General features: G+C 41.4%; 1 protein-coding gene and 3 non-coding genes across 5 annotated transcripts; all 4 read left to right on the forward strand.

Moving 5' to 3' along the window:
* The first annotated feature begins 55 nt into the window (after positions 1-55).
* LOC133212586 (WD repeat-containing protein 43-like) lies at positions 56-18,378 on the forward strand. Of its 2 annotated transcripts, none has more exons than XM_061354205.1 (13): positions 56-329; positions 4,630-4,764; positions 6,879-7,000; positions 9,927-10,047; positions 11,189-11,328; positions 11,791-11,893; positions 12,956-13,020; positions 13,390-13,561; positions 14,045-14,131; positions 15,643-15,774; positions 16,231-16,368; positions 17,100-17,186; positions 18,245-18,378. In XM_061354205.1, exons 1-13 carry the CDS (start codon positions 111-113, stop codon positions 18,278-18,280), a joined length of 1,557 nt encoding a protein of 518 aa, XP_061210189.1. In that variant the 5' UTR covers positions 56-110; the 3' UTR covers positions 18,281-18,378. The 2 variants fall into 2 exon arrangements, with proteins under 2 accessions (XP_061210189.1, XP_061210194.1); XM_061354210.1 differs by having other exon boundaries at positions 56-323.
* Positions 7,424-7,501, forward strand: LOC133212603 (small nucleolar RNA SNORD53/SNORD92). The gene has a single exon (XR_009725544.1). It is a non-coding gene; the product is annotated as a small nucleolar RNA SNORD53/SNORD92 (small nucleolar RNA).
* LOC133212605 (small nucleolar RNA SNORD53/SNORD92) lies at positions 10,168-10,251 on the forward strand. Its single transcript, XR_009725546.1, has one exon. It is a non-coding gene; the product is annotated as a small nucleolar RNA SNORD53/SNORD92 (small nucleolar RNA).
* On the forward strand, positions 14,929-15,007 carry LOC133212600 (small nucleolar RNA SNORD53/SNORD92). The gene has a single exon (XR_009725543.1). It is a non-coding gene; the product is annotated as a small nucleolar RNA SNORD53/SNORD92 (small nucleolar RNA).
* Positions 18,379-19,061: the final 683 nt, after the last annotated feature.

A 19,061-nucleotide genomic window follows, 5' to 3' on the forward strand; every position in this document is an offset into this window, starting at 1 on the left:
GCTCTTGCCCGTCGCGCCTGCGCCGCGCACACCGATGAATGCGTGGCGTCATTGGTGTGCGCGGCGCAGGCGCGGGGAGCGAGCACGCGGAGGGCCGGGCAAGCAGCGCCATGGCGGCGGCAGCCCCGCCGGTGGGGGCCGTTTGCTCCTTTTCCCCCCGCGATTGCCGTTTCTTCGCCATCTCCAGTTCGGATGGGCGCCTCCGGGTGTGGGAGACGGCGAACAGTCGCTTGCAGCATGAGTACGTGCCCTCCGCTCACCTCAGTGCTGCCTGTACTTGCTTGGCGTGGGCCCCGCCGGGGGGACGGCAGCCCCCCAATAAGGTACAGGTGAGTGTGTGAGGGAAGGAAGTGAGCGCGGTGGGATACCGAGGTAAAGGAAAAAGAACGGTGGAGCCATGAGTGGCTCTGACGCGTGACCGCGGCCCGCTCGGCTTCACCCCGCCCTCCCGGCGCCATGTGGCGGGTGGTCGGCGTGGCCGGGCAGTGGAGATGCGGTGGATCGGTGCTGGGAACACTGAATGGTCAGGGTTGGAAGGGACCTCTGGAGATCATCCACTTTAACTTCTCCTGCTAAGGCAGGGGCACCCAGAGCAGGTTGCACAGGAGGGTTTTGAATGTCTCCAGAGAGGGAGACTTTACGACTTCCTTGGGCAGCCAGTTCCAGTGCTCCGCCACCCTCAGCATAAAATTTTTCCTCATGTGTTTTAGTTTATGGCCACTGCGCCTCATCCTGTCGCTGGACACCACTGAAAAAAGTCTGGCACCGTCCTCCTGGCACCCACCTTTGAGATACTTTCATGTATTAATGAGATCCCCTCAGTCTTCTCCAGACCAAACAGGCCCAGTTTCCACAGCCTCTCTTCAGTAAGAGAAATGCTCCACACCTCCTATGGCCTCCGCTGGACCCTCTCCAGTAGCTCCTTGTCTGTTCTTGTACTGAGAAGCCCAGAACTGGAGGCAGTGCTCTACATGTGGCCTCACCAGGGTCGAGTATGGGGGTAGGGTCCTAGGGGCAAGCATAGGGTTCTTCGAGGTTAAGTCGGGGCACCCTGCTGAAGGTGCTGGGCATGTTTATGCCTGATGTCCCCTGGTATGTGTGGGTGGTGCTTGGGGGCTCTGCTTCCCTCAGAGGAGCCTTGCAGCATCAGTCCTCACAAGGCAGGTTTCACGTGGTGGGGGAAGCAGTACTGGAGGGTTTAGTATTATTATTAAAAAAAAAAAAGGGGGGGAGTGTGCCTGTCAGCAGAAGCTGTGACTGTAAAATCATTTATCTTCTGTATAACCTGCATGGAAGAAACCGTCCTTGAAGGAGCAAGGTATGTTACTTCATGGCATATCCCACCTTATTCATAAAGGATGCTGCAGAGCAGGTCGGCTGCTGTGCATATCTGCTTAGCTTACAGTTCACATTCCAGTAAAGGCAGTGTCTCTCCACACTTCTTAGCTGTGGAAGCATCTGCATTCAAGCTGCTATGCTGCCCGTGATGGATCTTCCCAAGCTCAGGAGTCCTGTGAGAAGGTTGGTGGCTTTATTCAAAGCACATGTTAGAGGGCTTGGATGTTCTCCATTTGAGTTTGGCTTTTTAACTTCACCTCAGGTGAACACTCAACCTGAAAATAGTGTATATAGTAAGGTACATTTTCACCCTCTTTGTGTTGAAGTAATCCTGTTTTCTTTAGTTAGGACCTATATTTTTTCTCAGGAAACAGTATCCTTTGGATAAAGTGTGTGAAATCCATCCCCCCCCCCTTTGTCATAAGATGTAGGGAGGGATTTTAAAGATGATTTTTGGTATATTAACAATTAAGTATATTTGAAATGCCATAAGAGATATTTCAGAACACTCAGCACAGACTGCCAGTCCAGAGGAAATTGGTATAATCTCTTTTTTCTCAGTTGAGCATCTTAGTCGCTGAACTCTGAAAACTCCCAGAACATTTGAAGAATGCTGCAGAAAAGGTCAGTTTTAGATTGGCCTTAACCTGTTCATTCATCATGTAACTTTGAATAAAAAAGGATCCGTGCATTAACTGCAGGGCTGTGGAGGTGGTTCTTCAGTGTTAAATACCTGTAACTGAGGGTTAATGCATCCTGTGTGAAATAAAGCTGAAAGCTTATATAGTGCAGTGCTGTGGTGCTCTAAGTCAAGCACAGGAGGATTCTGAGTGACTTAAAGGCTAACCCTTTCCTAGAGACCCACCCCTAAACCCCACAGATACTCCAGTTTAACCTGATTTAGGGTTGTATGGAAAATGGACTTGATCAGACAGCATTTGGCTATCTTTCAGTGCTCTTCAATTATTCCAGTAGCTTGAATGTTCTCCCCTGAATGAAAGTTGGTATGTTTTCAAATGCAGCTGGAAACATACCAGTTCTTGGGATAATTATGCCATAAACTTTTATAATTCATTAGTTTGTTCTTAGACTGAACTGAAGAACTAAAGCTCTGATGGTTCTGCAAATACATTTTATTGAATGTGGGTTTTCTGACATTAGTCTTGGTTTTCCTTTTTTTAATTCCTGGAGAGTTGGCATCTCTGGGCAGTACTAGCATCTGATCTTCAGGAGTAAAACCGTGCCACTGGATATTTGCAAATGGTGTTTGGCCAAATTACACCTAAACTAAGTATGTTTTGGGTTGCTACCATGTTAATGAAGGCCATGTGTTACATGGGAATATTAGGAATTCCGTTTTGAACTGCAGGCCCTGGAATTGCTGATGCAGTGGTGGCTTATTGGGATGTTCCCTGCATACGTGCTTTTGTAGTGTCAGTACTTCCTGCTTGCAGTGTTCACCTCCTCCTGCTCTGTGAAGTGGTGCCTTGTGCAAGAATATGTGGACCACCAGACTTTCAAAAATACCTTCTTCCACTTTCTTCCTATTAAGCTGCAACTGCTCTGTCATCTAGAGCTCTCAAGATTCCTTAGGCTTCCTGCCTGTTTCAGTGTGTTAAGTGCTTTCCTTCACGTGTGGCAGCAGAGATTGGATTTCTGTTGGGTTTTTTGTTTTTGAAGTCTCAGTGGTTGACCTACTCAAGAACATTACGGACAAATGAGTGCACAGTCCTTTCTCAAACAGCTTCTCATAGTCAACTCTACTAATTAAAACTGTGCTTTTCAGGCAAAGTTGAAGGATTTCTAAATAAGCTTGAGTTCAAATCAATCTGAACAAAAGTAATTAAAAGGAAGTTGGTACTTGGTATAGTTCAGCTCGCCTGTCCTACCCATGAATACAGGGTGCAACAGTGGACTTGAGTGGGAATTTTGTTGTACCTTTGGGTTTTTCTAAGGGAAGTTGGCCATAACTGAAATGGAGAGTGAACAAGTTTTAGTTAAAAGATGTATGTAAGGAAAAAGAATAAAACCTATTCTTAATTGTGGCTTTGCTTTGCAGTGGGAGTGTGTGGGGTAGTCAATAAAACTGTATGAAGAGATGGAGAGCTACCAGAAATCATATAAACTGTATTCTGTACTTACATCTCCACTGGCTATGTGGCCCTTGTCTTTGTATGTCGGACAGCAGTTTCAATGTGGCTTGGATGTCATTGCTGCCAAAAGTTTAGCCAGTTGAGTCTTTTCTCATATATTGTCTTAAAACCTGGTTGATTTACTTGATTGTGCGTTGTGACTGTGATGGTTTCTCAGCATCTATGTTTTTGTAATATTTTCATAAACGCTTTTCTTTCCCAGGAAAGATGAAGACTAAACAAATGCTTGCAAAACCCCCAATGTAATCTCTTTTCTCAAGAGCTTGCTTTTGAGGTAAAAGTATCTATGTAGCATTTTGGTATTTATTGGCCTAAACTAAAGCACTTTTCCTTGCAGAAGATGTGTTAAATGCAGAGGAGAAGAAAGTCCCCCTTCAAAGAACCAAAGTATTTACCCTCCTGTGTTTAACTTTTAAATCTTAGTTGTGGTGAAAACTCCTAAATCTCTGGACCTGACTAAAAATTACTCACTTTGTGATGTCTGCTGTATGACAGATTAGCTGCACCACATGGAGCTTGCACAGAGCTGATTGCTCACATTTTATCAGATTCCTTTGGCTGCTTCTTTCTGCTCATCAGTGCAAATATATCTGTTGCTTAGAGGAAGTGTTAGCTTGTGTATATGTATTTGTTTTTAAATTTGGAGAGCATGCCCTCCTGTCCTCTGCAGAGCAGGATACCGCTTTCTTTTTGAGAGGCATTATGAATACTTCATATTTGCAAGAGTTTTCTGAATAGCTTTTGGGAAAAAAACCTCATCATTCTTGATCAACTCTTTTCCATTTTCTGGGTAAAATATTGAGATTATGTTAATCTTTACCTCTGCCTCTGGGATATGAAGTTTATGAAAAACTTAACTGTTTTTTCCCTTCATGTATGTGGTCACTAGGCTAGCAAAATGGCCTCCACCAAATGTTTCTAGGTGACTCATAGCACTTGGATACCTTGCTCATGGAGGTACCAGTTGAGTCGCTAGGTTGGTGTGCACTTCAGTGTCTTCATTTTGTGTCTTGGCAGAGTTTGTGCTGGCTGACCGGGTTTCAGACTTACAGAAGATTTTTTCCCTTCTGCTTTAACACTGAGAGTAGATGGTCAGAATAATATATTTCATCTTTTGTTTTTATTTTTGATTTTCCAGGATGGTCCACAGAGGAAAAAACGGAAGTCTGAAGATGCAGAAGTGGACAGGCAATTAGATATCCTGGCTGTTGGTACAGCAGTTGGTAGCATTTTGTTGTACAGCACAGTAAAAGGAGAACTACAGAGCAAGCTAGTAAGTAATACACTCTTCATCACATGCTACCAAATACTGATGGTTTCAGTCAGTTTATGATGTTCTTTCTGCTGCTCAAAAGTAGAATAAACAACCTAATTATATGTGTCTTTTTCTTAATAGCTGTGTATATTGATAGAGATGCACTAATTCAGGTGCTTGGGAATCTTCAAGTGGTGCTTTTCTTTGTTGGCAGTATGTATGCATTGAGAAATCTTGGGTTTGAAGTTAATGTGATATCTTAACATTGTAACATTGAGCACGGATTTGTTATGTGTCATTCAAATCAGCAGCAATGATGCAACACCCAACTGGGGAGTTAAGTGCACTGTGGAAGTGTCATGCTCTCAGTTCATGCATGGTACTGTGGGAGAGGAGGGCAGGACTGAAGTACCCATTGATTCTTGGGAAGTTGTTGTGTTGATGGACTGAGATATGCTCATTTTCATTCTTCCTTTCTCATTGAGAACTTCCCTGTTACTCCTGAGCACTTTTAGTCTTGGGTTATGTACTAAACAAAATAAATCTGTATGAATGACTCTGTGCAATACTTTAAGGTACTTGCACATACTTTTGCTTCTAAGCTGGTGGTTGTATGTAGGATGATAAATCTATGTGAATTTAGGGAAAGCAATGACTTCTTAAAATCATGGTACATGCAGGTGACACTAGCTAATGAGTATCAACCATTTTATGGAAAAGCTGTATTTATGCTTGAAAACTATGAAAAAATATGAGTTTCAGGTGAAAGCACTGGCTGCTGTTTTATAGGAGCAGCATATCAGATGAGTACTTCATTTTTTACAGATAGATTGAACTGAAGATTATTCATGCTAGCATAAGACCTGTCACTTTTAGCTGCCCTTATGGAACAGATTGTTTTTCTGTGATGTATTTTGTCTTGCTCAAGGCTGATTTGCAGTAACACTTTAGGGAGCAGTCTGAGCTGGCTGGTGCCAATTCAAATAGTGAAATTTTACAAACTTCAGGAAATATTTTCATAAATGATTAAAAGGTATATTTGAGCTGTTTGTTGAGAGATGAATGATACGCCTTTGTAGGGTCTTCTATGTATCTTTCTTACAATATGATCTTACGATAGCTTGCTCTTGAATGCTGAGTACAAAAAGGAAGGCTGTTCATCTCTGAATGTACTTAAGCAAGCACACACTTAGATGACTGTCCAGGTTTCAACTGTAAGTTACTTTTCTTCCTATTAGCTGATGCATGGCTGTGTTTTGGCTTTAGTCTGAGAACAATGCTGATAATGTGCCGATGTTTTAATTGCTGATAAGTTATGCTTACTCTGATCAAGGACTCTTCAGTCTCTCATGCTCTGTCAGGGAGGAGGGGCACAAGAAGCTAGGAGGGAGCAGAGACAGGGCACCTCACGTGAACTAGCCAAAGGGGTATTCCATGCTGCAACGTGTCATGGCCAGTATAGAAACCAGGGAAGTCATCCAGAAGGGACCGATTGCTGCTCCAATCAGGCTGGGTATTGGTCAGTGGGTGGTGAACAATTGTATTGTGCATCACTTGTGTTTTCTAAGCTTTCAATTCTTCTCTTGTTATTTATTACTGTCATTATAGTTATTGTTGGTATTCTTTCTATTATCTCTATGTTGTACTTTAGTTATTAAGCTGTTCTTATCTCAGTTCTTTCCATTCTCCTCCCCATCCCACCTGGGAAGCAGGGAGGTGGTGAGCAAGCAGCTATGTGGTGCCGAGTTACTGGCTGGGGTTAAACCATGACAATGACTGTCAGCAAGACATCTGTGATAGACTTTCATTTGAACAAATTTCCTGCTGTTAGACAGCCTTGTTTGGCTGTGTGTATAAAAATAGTGGGCAGGACGATTTTTGTGTTCATTCTGAAGTGCTAGAACAAGAATGAATTCAAATAGTTACGTGTAACTAATTCAAATAGTTACGTGTATGTATCAAAACATGAAATATCTTTAACCGCTACAACTCTACATGTATATTGGTCTCTTAAGTTGCCAGTGGTGTGAATTTAGCTCTCAGCAGTTTGTTCACATTGCTAGTGTGGGGAAGACTCAATGTTCAAGACTTCTTCATTTATTAATTAGTTGACCGTCTCTTACCTTTTGCAGGATGGTGGTCATGACAATAGAGTAAACTGTGTGAGATGGCATCAAGACACCTGCTGCTTGTATAGCTGTTCAGAGGACAAACACATTGTGGAATGGAACACACAGACCTGCAAAGTAAAGTGGTAAGTGGTGCTGGTTTTCAGTCAGATTTGTTCACACTTGCTTTTGTGTATTTCCTCACTCACAGGTTTTAGTGAAGGCCTGTTGGAAATCCTGCACTCTGCTATCAAATCTTCATGCCCTCTGCACAGAATTGGCTGTTGACTGTTACTGTTCTGAGATTGGAAGTGGTTTTATTAAGGGATAATAATTCAAGTAGGGTTTCTTCATCTGTGTATTGGAAAGACTAGATGAAAGGAGTAACTGCGCTGAGAGATTTGGGTCCCTCCATACTAACTGTTATTGGGGCATGGGCTTCCACTCACTTCTGTGACGCTGAAAAATCTAAATTCTAGAAAATATCCTTGGAGATGTGGGGGAGCAGATACTGGAACACCAAATTCCAATTAAATCAGTTACATGCACCCAGCTTTCCTCAAAGGGCCTTGCTGTGATGATAACCCATTTGGTTTCGCGCACTACTGATGTGCAGTGAGGACAATTCCACTTGGCTGTCTGAGCAGGCTGCTACTATTTATAGTGTTGAGCAAAATAGAGTTTAGTGCAAAGTAACAAGATGTCTGGTGAAGGCATTTACTTTCTTTCTGTAATGAAGTCTGAACTGTTTTTAAAGAAGCAGCAAATATTTCTAGGAACGATCCTGGTTATATTACTTCAGTAAGAGCTTAGTGTATGATGGCACCTTGATACTTCTTACATTATTTCTTTTCTGTGACATTTCCTAGTGGTGTGTTATTCTTACTGCAGCTGTATTGGTCTGTTAAGGTTGGTGTGGGCACTTCAGACAGCCCATCATCAGTAGCCTCTGTGATTTCTCATGAAGAGAGATGTATCCTTCGGTTTTTATTAGGACCCTGACATAAAATAGAAGATGACTTTAAAATCTCCCTCTAGCTTTCTCTTTTTAGGATTGAACACATCCAGTTGCCTCACCTTTTCCTCTTGCATTTCATGCTCTAGTCCCTAAACCACCGTCACGGCCCTCCACTGGATTTAACTCCAGGGTGTCAGTGACTTTCTTCTACTGTCCCAAACTGGACATGGTGCTCAGATGCAGTTTCAAAAGTGTTGCACAGAGGAGAGAAACAGGTTTCCTTACTCATGTTCAACTCAGCCATGAGGACTGCAAACTTCTTTTCTACAAAGCTACTTTCTAGATGTTCATTCCTAGCCTGTACTGGGATATTTCCATCCCATGTGCAGGACAGTACATTTTCCTTTGAGTTCTGAGGTTTTGACAGCCTGTTTCTCAAGACTGCTGAGGTGCCCCTGGATAGCAGCCCTGCCCTCCAGCATATCAACTGCTCTCCTTAATTTGCTATTGAATGTGAACTTGTTACTTGCGCATTCTTTCCTGTTTTGAGGTCATTAATGAAGATCTGGGCGATACTAAATAGTATTGGGATGTCCTTAGTGAGTGGTGCTAGAAACTGGCCACTAGCTGGACTTCACATCAGTGATCACAACTGTTTGAACTCAGTGTAGATAGATCTTATCCCTCCTTGGAGTTCACTCAGCCTATGTATCTCCAATTTGTCTGCAAGGACACTATGTAAGACATTGTCAAAAGTGTTGCTAAAGCCAAGATACATGGCATACGTGGTTCTCTTGTTCACTGGATGCCTGTCTCATTAGGAAGGCAGTCAGGCTGGCTAGGCAAAATTTGCTGTTTGTAAATCTATGCTGGATGCTCCTAGTCACTTTTTGACATTTGTGTGCCTAGAAATGGCTTCCAGGTAGATTTGTTGTATAACTTTCCCTGTTGTTTCCTGGATTCTCCTTCCTGTGGAGATATTTTGTCTCTTCTCAAGTCATCAGAAATGTCTCCTGAGCTATGTGGCTCCTCAGACCGATAGCGTGGTCTTGTAATAGCTATGGCCTTAGCAGTTCTGGATGCATCCTGTTCAGTCTTAAGGAGTTGCATGTCTTGAACTTGCTATGATCCCTAATTTGATGTCCCTTTACTACGCAGATTGCTTTGCTCCCTCTGGCTCTCCTTTCATGGGAGGCCTGAGAGAATATGCTCTTCAGTGCTTTGTTTTTTTCTGTGTACTGAATGTGCCCCTACACTATTCAGGAGGAGGCTTGCATGTTCCTCAGTCACTGTCTTACTCCTGCTGATGTCCTTTTCTTGGCCTTTGTAGTCCCTGCTGGTTTGAACACCAGCTAAGTTTTGGCTAACTCTGTCCCTGCATGTCTAGACAGTGTATTCCTGTGTGTAACCTGTCTCCATTTCCCCCTTCTCTATTTCTTTTTTGTATTTCTGAGTTGGGTTAGGAGTTACCCACTTGGTCAAGCCAGCCTTCTGCAATAGGTGGTAGTTTTCTGCTCACCTTCACCTGTTTCAGAGGAAAACTCCATGCACTCATGCTATCCTTTTGTGTGGAGAAACCTCTTTCCTTTTTACCTTCCTGGCATGTCCCTGCTGAAGTGCCTTCCTAAAGGTTCATTAATTGCATCTCTCTTGTTGTGAAGGTTGTCCCACTGTTTTAATGTGATCCCAGCTCTGAAGCTGTGCAAGGACATAGAATTCATCCTGTTGATACCCCATAGCGTGTATGTTAGTGTACAGGTACTTGGGGTGGGTTCCAGTCATACTGCTTTGCTTTCTCTTGCTATGTTTTAAGTAATAGAGAATTTGAAGTAGGAATTCAGAACAGAATAGGCAAATAAAAAGTAAGTTGCCAGTTGTTCAGTATTAAATAACTTCATATTTTTGAGTTCCTGTGTTTTTCTGTAAACTGATTTGAAGGAGAGGAGCACGCACAGAATAGCTTTGACCACTTAGATTAGTATTCCTTAAAATAATTTTTGCCTTAAGTTGTCCAGTGTGGTTGTTCTGCATTTTGAGATGATGTTAATGAGTATTGTTTCTTCATGTTTCTCCACCTTTCTCCCTTTGTACAAACACCTCCATCCATATTCTAGCAAGTGGAAAGGCGACAATAGCAGTGTCACCTCTTTATGCATCAGTCCAGATGGGAAAATGCTGCTGTCAGCTGGTAGAACTATAAAACTGTGGGACCTGGAGACCAAAGAAGTCTACAGAGTAAGTAACTTTGTTGAATTAAATGCAAAAAAATACCCTTCTTGATTGGTGCCATTACGTATCTGGGAATGTCAGTAAGTTTGAGGAAACAACTGGCAATTTTGGGATTTCTGGAAGCTGTTGCTGTGATGATACTTTCAATTGTGGTTTCAACTTGCTGAGTGTTGAATGAGGACATTAAATTCCTTGGCTGTGTCTGAGCATGCTTCCAGCACCCCTTCTAAAGCCTGTACCAGAAAGATGGATGCTGTTCTCTTTCACTGGGTCCTTTTCTGATACCCTTCTAGCAGAAGAACTCAGTTCACCACAGTATTAGTTACTGCTGGTGTGGGTTTGTGCATGAGCTATCTGATGCTTAACATGAGTACCTCCTTTCGTAAATTTCATGTATCTGGTGGCATTATCAGTTTTGCTGTTAAAACAGTTGACAGGCATAGGAGCAAACCCCTTGATGTTCCTGAGCAGGGATCAGACATGAGCATATTACTGTGTTTTAACTGTTATGTGGACACGGCCATGTTCTCTTGCCTGCTAGCAGGTAGGACACAACTAGTCTCTGATCTCCTGGTACTTGCTGTCAGGTAGGTGTGTGCACATGTGCTGTTACTCTGGACTGGCTGGCACAGGGCAGTTATCATCTGTGTTTGCATCCTGTGAGAACCAAAACTGCTGTTTACAAAAGTAGATTGAAGAACCAGAGTTATTTTGGAGGGAGTGCTAGTTGTGTTGAACAGCCTCAGTGTGTCAGCAGACCAGTGCATTCATCTCACAGTGAGAATGCAACTAGGAGTCTAATTTCATTATAAAAGTTGAAGCGTAAAAGGTGGTAGTGGGGGAGTGCATTCAACACTAAGAGCAGTACAGGTGGATGCAATTTCTTTTGCGTGAGCTTAGTCCCAGTAAATTTGCTTTTGATTCCTCCTTTAACTTTTAAAATTCTGAAAAATATTTGAGGAGTCAGAAAAAAATTCCTTGAAATACAGAAATGGAGGGAAGCTGGTAAAAAAGTCACTGAAATGTCCTTGTTGACTTAGTAACACCTGAATCTTTCCTAATGTTCTGTCTAAACTAATGTTTTCATTTTTGTCATATGGCTGCTTATGGCAATTATTGAAAGTTTCTTTTTCTTCCCCCCTCTTAGAATTTCACAGGCCATGCTACATCAGTGTCATCATTAACGTTTACCACAGTGAAACCTATGAATGAAAATAAGCCCTTTGATGGAATTACAGGGCTTTATTTCTTGTCTGGAGCCATACATGACCGATTACTGAGTGTATGGTATGTAAGCTTTTTTGCACCTTTTGATTATGATCAGTATTGAGGATGTTCCTAAATCTGTGATTAAACAGAAGGTTAAGCAGAAAATGGGCACTCTGGAAAAATACAGTGATGATCTCTTAAATAGTGCTTTAAACTCTGATTGTTTAATGAAGATGTGAATTGTCTGTGTCTGAGCATGTTTCCAGTTGCTGTTTGAACCGCTAGTATATACCAAGAACATACTGTGTGATAGGCTTCCGTGTTCTTAGTACTTTACTGTAAGGTTTAAGCTAAGTTGTTTTGCTAAATTTCACTTGGGAGTTACTTTGCACTTGGAATTTAGAACACTTTTCTTAAGCTGAAATCTGAAATTACAGCATGAGTAATGCTGCTGGTGATTTATAGGCTCTATGCTGCTTCTCAGGTGCAGAGGGTGCTGTTTGTGCCATGGTAAATAATGTGAACTGTATTGTCTTCCAGGCAGGTCAGATCAGATAGGAAAGAAAAGAATGCCGTGATGTCTTTCACAGTAACAGATGAACCAATTTTTATTGACCTGACTGTATCAGAAGTCAAAGAAGAGGTAGGAGCAATAGTTTGTAACTAAACGTATTTGACAATTCTCAGTTGTCAAGTCAGTTTCCTTTTAAGGGTGTAAAGAAAGAAGTTTGGTAAGTATTTGGGTTCTGTTCTGCAGAGATGAGATTCAAATGGGAGTAAGGGTATTTATTACAGGTGTATTTATAAAGCGGATAGCTACTAAGTCTGAATTCAGTGTTTTCTCCAGGAATGTTGCTTGCGATGGCAGAAACATCAGTTATTTCCTATTTAGAACATGGTTCAAAAATGGTAGCTAGAACTTGGCAGCAAAAAAGACAGAAAAAAAATCGTTCAGAAAATGCAATTTGGGTATGGTCCTGTTTTTTTTCTGACCTCACGTGGCTTTGGCAGCATGACTGCGTTTTGAATTGGCTAGCTTTTAGTGAGTTAAAGTAGCAGCATACATTCCGCAGCTCTCTCTATTTCAGCAAGTACAAGTCTTTCAAGGGAGTTTTCTTATGAAAAATGTTAGTGTGTGAAACTCATTTACAGAGTGTTTCAATAATTATGTAAAGCATTTTTCTGCTGCTGCCTTTAGATTCCTGTTCTAAAACCAGTGTTTCATGCTATTTTTTCTGAGGTTCCCAGTTGTGCCTTCTTATTGCAGGTGTTGAAGTTAAGAGTTGTCTGTAACATACACCTGTAATTTAATTGCTCAGGGAACTTATCTCAGTTTCCTTCCTCTAAGCGTATTTACAGTGTCAGCACCCCTGTGGACCCATGCCTCTAGACATATTAGGTGCCTTATTTATTGACCTTTGCCACTTATCATGACATATGTCTGCTACTGTGCAGACTGTTCAAATTTGGTTATATCAGTAGTGATACAGTAAAATACAGTTACGAGTTACATTTTTGTCTCCTGACAGTTGTACTAAATGTTCCTGAGATCTTTGATCTTCCTTATGGATTTAGTTTTATCTTTAATGTGTTTAGTTACTGAAAAAAGTCAAATCGTAGCCATGCAACTGTTTCTGGATGTTCTGTATGTCCAGGAGGTTTGTCTTTTGATCTAATAAAAATCTTTCACTGTGCCTTCTTTCAGCCTGTGAAGTTAGCAGTTGTTTGCCGAGACGGGCAGTTGCATTTATTTGAGCATATCTTAAATGGGTAAGTTAGCATTCATCTTGAGGGTGTCTTTGGGGGAGAGAGCTGGGATTACTGTAAGGCAAAATCCAGTCTTTTCATGCTGCTGCCTTTGAGCCATTGTATTTGTTCACAAATCAGCCTCCAGCTGGTTCTTTGTCTTGGGATACTTAGTTGTTGGGGGCTGTGCTGGACATCAGTAGGACGTGTTGCTTTAGCCAAGATTTTGTCTGTGTACCTCATCTTAGCCAGTTGTAAAAGGTGTAAACCAGCTGAGTTTGCTGAGGACCTGCTGACAAGAAGTGCTTGCTTAAATGTGTGAGATATTGAAGTGTTTTAAGGGAATTCAAAAGAATTCACTTGGAATTCTTTTCTCTTTTTTTTTCCTTCCAGTTATTGCAAAAAACCCTTAACATCAAACTGTACCATCCAGATAGCAACGCCTGGAAATGATGGGGACGCCACACCAAAACCAGTCCCTATTCTGGCAGCTGCATTTTGCTCAGACAAACAGTCTCTGCTGCTTGTGTATGGAAACACCTTACAGCCCATCATAGAGAAAGTGGTATGTAAAACTCTGACTGGAAAGGTTTTGGGTTTTGTAATACGGACTGTGTACTGCTCTCAATGGGAGGGATTATTTTGACTTTACAAGTTGTGTTAACCAGGCAAAACTTACTCTTTCTCCCTTTTCTGGGAGCTGTGACTGTTGCCCCTGAGCTGTTCTAAAAGGTAACTTCTGTTCTTCCAGTCTTTCAGTTAAAATACAGCTTGACATTATTGCTGGCTGTTTCTTGCCAATTCAGCTGTTTCAATCAAAACCATTGAAACTGGCTTTAATACTGTTTAAGTGTACCTGTGTGATGCTCTTTGGAGAGCATAGAGATCTGTTAACAAGAGACAGATGTGCAAAGCAGCTGCTGTTCTAGAGTGAAAAAAAGTTACTTCTACTTTATAGCTCCAGAATTTGTTCTTATCTTTTAGTAGTGTAATGAATCACAGGAGTAAATCTCAAATATGTTAACTGCTTTTGTTCATGTCCTTCTAGTCTTTAAACACCACGGAATCCCATATATGTTTGATAAGGGACATCCAGAAAGTGTTGTCACTTAAAACAGATGTTGCCCTAACAAAGGTGAGCTTTGTGTGAAATGTGATTTTGTTGCTTCTCTTATTTACTTTGGAAATGGTAGAATTCATTGCTGTATTTTAAAATGAGGTTGGATTTCTGGATGGACCTGCTCAGAGCTGCAGTGGTAGATACAGATGTCTGTAGCACTCAGGCAGGTGTGGGTAAACTGTGCTTCATGGCTGCTGTGTGTCCTAGTATGCTCTCACACAGTTACCATCCTATAGCTCATAGCAAGTCCTGTTCTTAGCAGGTCTGCCTGATAGACAATACTGGCTGATGGTTTCTCTTCTGCCTGAGATCAGTCCTTCCCCTAGAATCTGTCAGTGTGTACACCCTCTTCAACGCTGATGGTTTGGGGTGAGGTTGGGATGGCCTTTGTTTTAGAGCCTAAATAAAATGAAACCAGGCCTTAAAGGCAATGCCCTTTTGGCTCTTTCTCAAGGTGGCCTTCACGTGTTCCTACTCACAGGGGTATGGCAACTGGGAATGTGAGCTATACACTTAAATGGCAGCAGTGTCCACTGAGGCCACTTGCCACTGTTTTCTCTCATGCTGGATTCCCTGGGGGTTTAGAGATGGACTGTGAAGTTCTTGATCAGTGTACAAATTCCATGCCTTGAAGATTTGAAAACGCCTTCTGTATCCATGAAGTGAGCAGACAGCGCTACTTTTCTAACCCTCAAGGTACCTACTGGATCTGGTGCTCCATCAGCCAAGCGGGACTTTGTGCTGATTCCTCAGTCCTGGAGCTGGTGGGTAGCAGAGCTGAAATACAGTGAGAGGTGTAGGAACTCCCTGGCATGCAGTGATGATACCCATCTTGGTTTCGCTTTTTGCTGAATTCCAGTGAAGACGCATTTCTCTTGGCTGTCTGAGCATGCCTTGTGGAGAGAAGGTCAGCAGTCAGTGTGGTGAGCAAAGAGGGTAGCATTCAATGCCATTGCTGTTCTACAGGAAAATTCTTGAGCTACCAAACCAATTTGTTATTATGGCTATTTTTTACTTCTACACACAGCATCTGGAAGTTGCTTTGCTCACTGTAGTAGCTTATATTTGTTTTGCTTCAGTGGGCATCCAGCATGCCTCCCACAGGTACTTGTTACATTGTGCTGCTACTCGTGATCAGTTCTTACCTTTCAGTAGAAGCTGGATTAATCTGCATGCGATTTAGGGGCCTGACTATTAATACATGTGGTATCTGTTGCTAGCAAACATACAAATATTTATTGTTGGATACAAACACGTGGTTTGAGTGTTGTAAGAAGAATGATTCACAGGTGATTCCAGTGAGACAGTTGCTTTAGTTAATTATGAAAACTACCTGACTTGTTTGACATTTTTAATTACTCTTAAAAATGTAGGATTTTACTAATATGTATATCAAGGAAATGGGTTGTAATAGGCTGGCTTTACTGTGTATGTGAGAGACTGGGATTAAAACCACTGTTTTTAAATGGGAAGCAAGCTCAAGATACTAGCAATTGATGCAAAATGTGATTATCTCTGTCTGCTAGGTAAAAACGCCTGTTATGAACTCGGACACCAAAGTGCTAGTGCCTGGAATTCCAGGACATAGTACAGCTGTCAAAACTCCAGCCTCAGGAAAGGAGAAGAAGAAAAACAAGAGGAAACCAGGAGAGACAGGGGTAAAGTGCTTCCCCTATTAAACACAACAGTAATAGAGAAACTAGAATCGTAAATCACTGTTATAACTTCTTCAGATGAAACTGAACTTGCTTTGTTTGGCATGGAAGCAAGCTTGGTGATGCCTTTTTGTATGAAAGTAACTTCCCTCTGCTCAAAACCTTTCCCTTATTTAAGCCCTGAGTGCCTTGCCTGTAGTTTTGCCATGTTTCTGCAAAACTTTGTCCCAGGCTTGTGTGTGTCTCTGTGGGCTAAGGTATATTACTGCTTTTGAGTCAAAACTTCTTCCCTTCTCAGGCTGTTCTCTCCCAGTACAAAATTGGTTTTGTTTTCCAGCATAAACCTGTTGGAAATCGTGAATTCCAGCAGAGGGAATGCTGTACTTTAAGTACTTAGCTTTCAGCTAAGTTTCTGAGAAACTGCACTTCAACAGCACTGCCTGTTTTTGTCGTCTGCAGGAAAGCATTGAAGAGCGCTTAGAGTCATTGGATATTGATGTGAGCAAAGTCAAAACTCCAGGTGGCCTTCCACAGACAGATAGCTTCGCGGTACTTTTGGTTCAGGGCTTGGAAAGCAACGATGCAGAAATCCTAAATGTAAGTGTTACGAAATCATTGTATGCTGTTTAATCTGTTCACTGAGACTTGTGAGTAGCCTTCCTGAAAGTTGGCGAGGCTGAGTAGTCAAGAACCTGTTGTTTGTCCCAGCTGCTTTTTGCTGAGTTGCTGCTCAAGGCAGTGATATTATAAACGGTGGTAGTGGTATTACTTCTTTTGTTGTCACCTACCTTACATTCTGGGTCAGTGCATGCTTAGTCTCCTGAGTGTACAGTTCCCAAGTAGATACTGTCTGGAAAATGCATTTATGACAACAGTTTTACTTGAGAAGTTTATAGTTGCACTTATACTAGGAGAAAATAATAGCTCAGGAGCAGGAAAACGAAATCTTAAGAATTTGGTGCTAAGTAGAAATTTCTTGTCACAGATACTGGTGAAAGGCATTTATTTACAGAAGTCAAGCACAGAAAACAGTAAAGGAAACTTTAATGTGTTCTGATGCTTCGCTAACTCTGATGCTTTTCTAACATGGGGTGGGCTAGAGGCAATGCTAGATTGTTTTGCTTAATCACTTGTTTTGTTAATCGTACCTGACTTGAAAAATGGAACTCCTTTTCATAGTAAATCTTGTTTTACTCATAATCCTCATCTTAGCTACAAAGGTAGTGGAGTAGAAAAAGATTTAAAGCCAGGAATTTTTGATTGTGCTCATTGCTCATATACATGTTCAAACTGAATGATTCTCTGATAATGTTTTTGCATTTTAACAGAGAGTGCTTAACACAAGAAAAGATCATGTAATAAAGAACACAGTATCCAGAATGCCTATACATGCTGTCATTCCCCTACTACACGAGGTAGGAGAGTGTGTTTCTTGTATGTTGTACCAGCCACGGTTGGTATGCAGTCTAGTCGGGGAAATTCCAGGATATGTCTCTCTATTTCTGGCAATTAAGTTGGTTTGGTAGTTTTACAGGACAGAAATTGTTCTTAATTTCTTTCTAATAGGCTCTTTTCTGGCTGAAGCTTAACCAAAGGACAAAGTGTCACTGTGAAAGCTAGGGAGAGCATTAGGCCATGTGATACTATATTAAATGATTATGTGAGGAAAAAGAAGAGGTAAGGATAAAGCTTGTTTAGTCCCTGGCAAGCAATTAGCATTGCATCTTTTTTTAAAACTATTAAAATGAGCACTAACTTGGAACATGACAATAGCAGTGCTAGCAAGAGCAAGTTGTATGAGCAATATGCTAGATACTTGTATGAGAGAGAGAAATAGAATATGTATTTTAGTGAGTTTAGATAGCACTTTGAAATTGAGGGGCAATTTCTTTCCCCCTTTGAAGATACCTCAGGTGACCAGTTTTTATTTTTAAGCTTTGTGACATCACTTAGTAATAGTTTTTAAAGGAGTTTGGCTTGTGAACTGCTTATTCAGTGATATTAAGTGTTCGACTCTAACCTCAGTGGATGGACAAACCCTCATGTGACTGTCTAATGCAGAGCTTGAGATTTGTTCTGCGAAATATCCTTTACCTGATACTACCTCCACTTATTTCCCCAACTTGTCTACCTTGTAGCAGCTGCTCTACTGAGCAGATATGGAGAGACAGAAGTGAAGGGATTTTCCTTCACTTGTTCCTGCCAGCTTTAAGTTTCAGTGGATGTACTGCCTCTTGAGTTCTGCTTTTGTTGTAATAATGAAGCTCAACTTCTGCAAGTCACCAGCCTGTGTATATGATGGTAGAGCCAGCAATGTAATACTGTGGGGCTTGACAGTCGTTAATGTTAGCAGGCTTCAACTGCCTGGAGATATTTCTACCCCAATATTGGGGCTGTTGCATGGATATGATGCTGTTTGTTTCTTTTTAACTCCCTATGTGTTATTTACTACTGACTATTTTTGTTCTTCTAGCTTACAAAAAGATTGCAAGGCAACCCATACAGGTAAGAGACAACTCAGCTACAGTGTAATTCACCTGAAACATCTCTAATGCGTGCATTATGCTCTTTCCCTCCACCTATGTGACTGATGTCCATAGTAACTAATTAAACTGCAGCATCTTGAGGTAAAATTTCTCAGCTGATTGTGGGTGCAGAGAGGAACTTGTATTAAGGCAGTGCTTTGTCAGCATGGCTGAAATGAAATTAAAAAGAGAAAAAGGTATCTGAAATCAGCATATAAATCTTGAGAATGTATCTGAAAGCCCTAAATATCATCACTGTGAACCTGACCAATATCTGAAAAAGATAACTATTTGATGTATAGCTTGTTTGGTTTGATTTTCAAATACATTTAGAAATCTCTTGGTGGTGTGTTGAACAAAACCAGCCCCCTTCCAGTCATCTTGTTGTATTGCTGTAAGGATAGCTTTGCAGAGACTAGCTGTCCTCAAGAGTATTGTTTGGTTTGGTTTGATTCAACAAAAATTCCCTCTTTGTAGGAGGAGAAAAAAAGTACTATGCTTTGATCTTTTATTCATTGAAGCTTCCTATAAAACATGTCAGAAACACAGACCCCTGAACACGTGTAGTTTAATCCTCACTTAAAAGTCTGGGGTTTTCCAAACAAATAACTTAGATAGGTATCTTATCTGGATAGACAAACTGTTACATTTCTACCTGAATTTATGTTTTTATATAATGAAAGAGGAGCACTTTCTATAGAACCGTTTAACATGTAGAAGGTGAATCTGGTGTTTCTCTGCCAATATCTCTTTGATATTGTTTAC

The sequence above is a fragment of the Neopsephotus bourkii genome, unplaced genomic scaffold (assembly GCF_033783945.1).
Source record: "Neopsephotus bourkii isolate Nb327-2 ecotype Australia unplaced genomic scaffold, CSIRO-AGI_Nbou_v1 NB_71, whole genome shotgun sequence".
NCBI lineage: Eukaryota > Metazoa > Chordata > Aves > Psittaciformes > Psittacidae > Neopsephotus > Neopsephotus bourkii.